The sequence below is a fragment of the Pongo pygmaeus genome, chromosome 19 (assembly GCF_028885625.2).
Source record: "Pongo pygmaeus isolate AG05252 chromosome 19, NHGRI_mPonPyg2-v2.0_pri, whole genome shotgun sequence".
Classification (NCBI taxonomy): Eukaryota; Metazoa; Chordata; class Mammalia; order Primates; family Hominidae; genus Pongo; species Pongo pygmaeus.
In genome coordinates, this window is record NC_072392.2 from 98,110,054 (window position 1) to 98,117,045 (window position 6,992).

Sequence of the window (6,992 nt, forward strand, 5' to 3'; positions counted from 1 at the left end):
CCTCCTCCCCTACCCAGAACCCAGGGTTTGCCAGTGCCTTGGGCACCGCCGGCCGGAAAGCCCTGCGGGCGGGGACGGCTCCCACACCCACCCCCCCGCAGGAATTCCCCTTTCCAGCCGGGCGCCTCTCGACTTCCCAGGGAGCGGGGTCACCCTCCTGCGCCGGCGCCGCGGCCCGCAAAACCAGCCCACTTCGCTGGTGCAAAGGTTCAGCACAGGGCTCGAAGGTGGAGTTGGTGGCGACAGAGGTCCGGCCCCTCCCTGCCTCCGACGTTCCTTCTGCGCTCATCTCAAACAGCGAAAATGCACCTTCAACATCTCCATTTAATATTTACATTCAAGCAGGTAATAGTTGGAAGCTTATAGTTTAGACATTTCTAGTAGCAGCAGTTTCTAGAGAGCTCGTGTAGCCTTTTAACAAACTTTTTTTTTTTTTTTTTTGCACATAGAAACAACACATCCATGTGTACAGTATCAAAAAATATATACCAAGGTTACTGGTATTGCAGTTCGTGGAAGGGGAAGAGAGGGGAGAAAATGAAATCAACCGAAATACTGGATGGAGGAGAAGAAAGGTCAAAAGAAAATAGTTTGTCTGATATAGAATATAACATGATCTAGAGGAAACTCCATAAATCTAGGTTTTTATATTTCAATATATAAATACCTACAAATAAATATATATATAGCAGCCCGAAGGGGGGTGGTCGGGCCTTTTGAGCTCAAACAATACATTTCAATAATAACACCACGTACAAACCGGGAGTAGAGTCAGCACTTGACAAGTTAGCACGGTTAAAATATAATACTAGAACTCTGAGGCCGGGCGCAGAGCTGCCCTGTCCGTTCCGGGGGTCCGTCTCCAGCGGGGAAGGGCAGGAGAGGGCGAGCCCCGCCGGCACCGCGTGGAAGGGGCCTCCGCCCGGGTCTGACAGCCGCCGCAGGGGGAACATGGTTACCTCCGCTCCGGGCGTCCTCACCCTGGGGGCCAGCCCGGGTCTCTCGCGGTTGGCGGGTTGGCGAGAGGGGAGCCCGCCCCGAGGCCCCAGGCGCTCAGCTCCCCGCCCCCCCGCGGGAATGGCGCTTCCCCTTCCGACGCCCTCCAGCTACACCGTCACGTACTCCTTGAAAGTAACGGTGAGGCAGTTCGCGGTGACGTCGGTGATAATTATATTCCCAAAGAAGGGCTTGAACTCGCTCAGCGACTCTGCAGGTTCGTCCTGGGCCTCGGTTGGAGGCTTCTCCGCCGTCGTGGCGGGTGCTGCTGCCACCGCCACCGCCACCGCCCCCGACGCCGGTGTCTCGGGCTTCACCTGGAGGGAGCTGGGCGGCTCCCCGGCCTCGCTGCGCGTCTTGACGCAGCGCAAGTCTATGGGTTCATCCAGGTCCGAGTCTAGCAGGATGACCTCGGGCTGCGGGAGGGCGGCGGCTGGTGGCAGGTCGGCCGGGCGCTCAGCGGCTGGGCTGCCCCCCAGGCAGGTGGGGGTGCTGATGCTGCGCGCAGTCAGCCGCTTCTTGCAGGGTTCGCGCTCGCCGTGGGTCTCGGAGAGGCAGCGCTTGCGCACGTGGGAGAGATTCAGGCCGACCGCGTGGTGGTGGTGGTGGTGGTGGTGGTGGTGGTGATGGGGGTGCGGGTGCGGGTGGTGTGAGGGCGGGTGCGTGCTCCGGGCCGGGTCCCAGGCAAGCAGGTCGGGCTTGGTGGTGAGCTGCAGGGGCTGCTCTCCAAAGGCCTCCTTGGTCGGGGACAGCTTGCGGGAGCCGGCATCCTGGGGCTGCGGATCGCTAACCCCGGACACCTCCTCCTCCCTCCTCTTGGGCGGCGCCTCCACCTTCTTCTCCTCTGCGCCCGCCGCCTTTTTAAAAGTCCTGTCGGCAGGGGGATGGCGCTCGTCGGCTGCCCGCTTCTTGTGGCTGGGGGAACGAGCCTCCCCCTCTGCCACCTCACCGGACTTGATCTTCACAGCCTGCATGCCGTTCTCCATGTATTTGCTCATCACGATCACGATGCGTCCGTTCTTGTTCTTGTTCTTGACTATCTTCATCTTGCCCCCGATCCCGTTGCCCGTCACAGCCTCTTTGGGGGCCGGCATCATTCCGTTGGGGGGGCCTTTCTCGGAGCCTTTGCCTGGAGCACCCGCCGCACCGGCCAGGGGCTTCACCGCCCCCAGGTAGCCTTTGGCCCCCGCGCCTTGCGCCCACTTGTCGGGCGGGTGGCTCTTGGCCCCCAGGTCCGGGCAGGTGGGGCTGGGCGCCTCCTTGTGGCCGCCCTGGTACTGCAGGTCGTACATTTTGGGGTCGGGCTGGTAGGGGTGGTGCTTCTTGCTGTTGAGCTGGTAGTAGTACTTGCCGCTCTTGCCCGGCGGCGGGGGCTTGCCCGCCCGCTCCTTGCTGTGCGGCTGGTACTGGTGGTGCTTCTTGCTGTTGAGCTCGTACTGATGCCCCTGGCCCTTCCCCTGCGCGCCCAAATCCAGCTTGGCACGGTTGTCAGTGGAGGAGTCCTGGAGTCCGGTCAGGACATTGGAACGACGGGCAAAGGTAGGCACCTGAGGGCACGGGTGCAGGGGTGAGAGGAGGGAGGAGGCCGGCCCCACCGCATGCCGGGAGTTTCTGGCGCGCCCCAGCCCCCACCAGGTCCGCAGCTGCCTCATGGGGGGCAGGAGGTGAGAGGTCTAGTAGAAAGGGAACAGGGTCGGGGTGCTGGGAGGAACCACCCCCCACCCCCATCCCCGGGCCTGGAGGCAGCTCTGGTGGCCATGTCAAGGGGGTGCCGGGGGCGGCCGTGTGTATTCACCTGCACCACCAGCGGTTTGGGCTTCGGCCCTCTCTTCCGATATCCCATCAGCTGCTCCTGCCGTTCCCTGGGTGGGAGGGAACAGAGGGCAGTGCTGTTAGCCTCAGGGTCGCCCCCTACCCGCTAATTCCGGAATCTTCTGTGATGGCCCCCCACCTTCAGAGAGCATCAGGTAGGGCTGGCCGGACACAGAGGAATCAAGAGCTCAGGGCAGGTCAGGCCTCTGCGCCCTCAACCCTAGCACCAACCCTCCTCTGCCCAAGAGGTCCTGGGCAAAGGGCTCCCCCACTTTGATGCCCACACCCGAACCAGCACCCCCCCAAGCCCCACCTCTGTGCTCAGGAGGCAGAAGCTCAGGGCTGCACCTCTGGCACTCCTGCCCACAGCCTTGGGCCTGTGGCTGTGTGCGAAGCAAAGTGGACACGGGAGTCCAGGGAAGACAAACCAGCCCAAGCGAGGTGTGAGCCGACCTCATCCCTCCCGTCAGAAGCGCGGGATGCTAATGACCTCATTAAGATTCCGATAACGAGTGCCTCCGGCAGAAGGGAGGGCTCTTTCTTAAAGGCCAGGCACTAAACAGGGGGAGGGGCTGCGCCCTTGTTTACACAGCGGCAAATGAGCCAATTAGGGGCTGGGGGCGGGGGCGGGCCACCAAGGCCAGGGTCCGGCCAGGTTTGTAGCCACCTGGTGAACGCTGGGCTCCTCCCAGCTGAGCAGGTGGGCGTGGCCAGAGCAGCTTGGAGAAGCACCGCCTCCTCCTCGGACTCTGGCTCCTGGCTGCCTCAATTTCCAAATAATTAATAAAGCCCATGGGCGGAGGCACCGGTCACTACAGCCACCAGGCTCCTGCCTGCAGGCCAGCCTAAGGGTGATCCACAGCTGGGGGCTGGATCTTCCCAGGCACTACCCAGCCCTCCACGGAAGAGTGGGATGCCTCTCTAGTGTTTGCCAAAGTTGCAGCCCATTCCTGGGCCAGAAACGGGCTCTTCACAGACCCTAGCCACCACCCCCATGCCCCCTTGGACTAACTCTGGGGAGTTCTGACATGCCCCAGGGCGGGGGCCAGGGCCTGACTCTGAAGTTGCGTGGCATTGCAACAGCCTGCGTTTTAATTCTTCAGGGACCCATTATGCAACGTGGCATCAGCCGCTGACATGGTTACAGGGTGGTGAACTCCCAGGTGGAATGGGGCAGGATCCCAGCTACGTGCCCCCGCTGCATTGCGGGAGGGCAACTTCCCTGCCCAGCCGGTGGCTAGCTCAGAGGGTCTACAGTTTACAGTTTTAGCGCCAAACGCGCCACAGGAAATAGTGCAAAATAAAAGGGGGAGGAGAGATGGAAGGCAGCGGGGTGGCCGAGCTCCAAGGGCCCCGGCTGCTCCTCCCCTCCTCGCCCTTCCCCCTTCTACCCTCTCCGAAACAGAGAACCACAGCCACCGGCGACAAACCCAGCTGCAGCAGCTGCAGCGTGACAAGCAACCGTGCGCACGAGGATGAGTCCCCCAGAAGAAGCCACCCCTCCACCACCAGGCAGCGCCCACCCCAGGCCCTTGGGCCAAGCCCCCCTGCCTTGAGGGTGGGTGGCCCTGCCCTGCCAAACAGCCCAGTGGGTTCCGGGGCGAGGGGCAACCCAGCACCCTATGGAATCTACTCCTGACCAAGCTTAAATTCCCTGGGGTGTGCGGGTGCAGCTTTTAAGGCCATGTCAACTTTTCTCCAGCCGCCAACAGGTTAAGTTCAGTTCCATGACGTCCGGGCGGTTTCACAATGCCAGCTCCCTCAGAGCTGCACCGCGAGGTGCTGGTGCCAAGCGGCCAGTGGCTGCAGGACAGCAACACCTAGGCTCCGGGGGTGGGGCTCCCAGGTTGCAACAGGAGGGGCCCCTGGGGAACCAGGCACAGCCCCAAGTTCTCCGGGCAGCTGCAGGGCCACCCACACACACCCTTCCCAAACTTCCCCCAAAACCCAAGCCTGGCCTTCCCTGGCCCTGCCCCGCCCCCACCCCAAGCTGCAGCAACCGCCAAGGACGCTGGTTAGAGGAGCTGGGGCCGCAGCGTGCCCATCCGGGCCTGTTGGGGAGGGGGCTCCCACCAGCCCCCTCCCCGCCCCTTTCGTATTGCTGCGTCGCCCACTTTGCCATTCCCATATACGGTCACGGGCGGCAGGCGGTGGCTGCGTGGGGGACGCTCACCTGTTCTGGAAGGCGATCAGCAGCCTGGGGTCCAGGATGTTCTCCTCCGGTTCCCACGTGTTATATCTTGCAAGGGAAAAGGGAGGGGGCACGGTGTAAAAAAAAAAAAAAAGCCACCTTTGCCGCGGCCTCCAGGTGGGGAGTGACATAAGGCCCTACTCTGTCTTTATGAACATTTAGCTGTGGATGTGGAAGGTAGATTTCTGCAGGCCTGACATAGTCCCTGATACACTGCCGCCCCCCCCCCCAAATAAACACGCAAGGGCAGGAAGAAAGGGGAGGGGTAAGGAAAATGAAACTAGCAGTTTATTTTGCAGTTGTCAAGAATTTTAAGCATGTTACTGCGACATGTTCCAAAGCCACTTTGCTGACCAGGAACCCTGCGTGCAAAGCAGCCGAAATGCAAAGTCGCAGTCCCCCTCCTCTCCCCAGCCCCGAGTCCCCGCGAGGGCTTCAGCCGTTCTCCATTTGACCCCTAATCCGATAACCAACAGCCAAGCGTCCCCCCCACATCCCCTCGTGGCCCAGGAGCCCGCTGTCACGGGCGAGCAAACCCCAAATACTCAGCAACACAAAAATATGCCTCCGTGTGTGTGTGTGAGTGTGCGTGTGCCTGCGCGTCTATCTCCATCCGGTGCCTTCGCATTTCAAATTAAAGAAAAAAAATTCTCCACCAAAAGCGCCGCAGTGACAGTTCCCAACATTTTCTGCCTTTCTTCTTCCCCTCCCTGCACCACTAGGAGGGAGAAGGCACACAATTGCATTTTCGTCGCTTTTTAATTTTTTTTTTTTTTTGGTTTTGCAATATGGAGCCGTTCGGTGGAGGGAAAGGGGAAAGGAGCCATTTTCTGCTGCACATCAGTCAGTGCCTGCGCCCTCCCTCCCTCCGCCGGCCTCCCCGGCTCGGCCCCGCGTCTCTCCAGCTCCTCCGGCTCCTTTTAGTGCATAAATTAGTGATGGCATTTCCCGGAGAGCGGAGCACAACACAGGGCGCCGGGCTCGGGCTCGGCGGCTCGGCTTCCCCAGTGCCTGCCACCGACTTCCCCACCCCCTCCTCCCTCCACCCCACCTCCACCCCGCCTCCCGTCCGCTCCCCCCACCCCCCCCAGCAGCTCGGCGGGTCCGCGGCCCCGAGCCCCGCGCCTCGGCCCCCGGGCCCCCGCCCTCCGCCGCGACTTACTTGGGCGACCAGCCTCTCCATTTCACCAGATACTCCACTCTGCCCTGGGGGGAAGAGACAGCACTCCATCAGCTTCCGCGGGATCCCCGGCCCGGCCCGCAGCCTCCCCACCCCCTCCCCGCCTCCTCGCGGGCCGCTCCGGCCGCCGCTCGCCGCCCCCGCGCCGCCCTACCTTGCGGATCCGCTTCTTCTCGATGCTCTCCACCGCGAAGACGTGCTCGCCAACAGCTGGCAGCTCCATGGCCGAGCCGGAGCGCGCCGGGGCGCGGGCGGCCGGCGCGGCTGCAGACGCTGCTAGCTCCCGCCGGCGCCCAGCTGCCGCCCCGGCCGAAGCGCCCCCGCCGCCGCCGCCGCTCGCCCCGCACAGCCCGGCCGGCCCGCCGCTGCCCGCGCCCGCCCCGGCTCCCGGCTCGCGCTCGCTCAGACAACTGAGCCCGGGCCGCGGCTGCACAAGAACTCATGCAAATCCCGGACGTCAGCGGGCGGGGCCTCGCCGGGCCCAGCTCGGCGTCAGGGGGCGGGCCGCGGCGCGGATTGGCGCAGCCGGGCCTACCGGAGGCCCCGGGCCTGGGCGGCGGGGGGAGGAGGAAAGGGCGCGGGTGGGGGACGCGGAGGGGAGGGCGCCGGGGAGGTGCAGGGGGAGGGATCGGCGAGCCTGGGAGAGGGAGGCTGCAGAGAGGGAGCGGGACCGGGAAGGAGAGGTGTGTCCGCCGGGGCGGAGGCGGGCGGAGAGCTTGACAGCCCGGAAGGGTCTCGGCGGCGACCCCTCGCCCGCATCCCGGTGCCCGGGCCTCGCCCTCGCGGCACGTTCTCAGTGTTCACGGCCCCGGG

General features: G+C 63.5%; 1 protein-coding gene across 2 annotated transcripts; it reads right to left on the reverse strand.

Annotated features, from left to right (window-relative positions):
* Positions 1-306: 306 nt before the first annotated feature.
* CBX4 (chromobox 4) lies at positions 307-6,604 on the reverse strand. Of its 2 annotated transcripts, none has more exons than XM_054458537.2 (5): positions 6,334-6,604; positions 6,162-6,205; positions 4,982-5,047; positions 2,792-2,858; positions 307-2,669 (listed from the first exon to the last, which is right to left on the reverse strand). In XM_054458537.2, exons 1-5 carry the CDS (start codon positions 6,400-6,402, stop codon positions 1,107-1,109), a joined length of 1,809 nt encoding a protein of 602 aa, XP_054314512.2. In that variant the 5' UTR covers positions 6,403-6,604; the 3' UTR covers positions 307-1,106. The 2 variants fall into 2 exon arrangements, with proteins under 2 accessions (XP_054314512.2, XP_054314514.2); XM_054458539.2 differs by having other exon boundaries at positions 307-2,543; positions 6,334-6,602.
* Positions 6,605-6,992: the final 388 nt, after the last annotated feature.

Bases quoted from the DNA above. Each gene is read 5' to 3' on its own strand.
- CBX4 (XM_054458537.2), bottom strand. From the start codon at position 6,402: ATGGAGCTGCCAGCTGTTGGCGAGCACGTCTTCGCGGTGGAGAGCATC. The intron at 6,206-6,333 runs GTAGGGCGGCGC...TCTTCCCCCCAG, and splicing joins AGAAGAAGCGGATCCGCAAG to GGCAGAGTGGAGTATCTGGT. The intron at 2,859-4,981 runs GTGAGCGTCCCC...CCTCCCACCCAG, and splicing joins CTGATCGCCTTCCAGAACAG to GGAACGGCAGGAGCAGCTGA.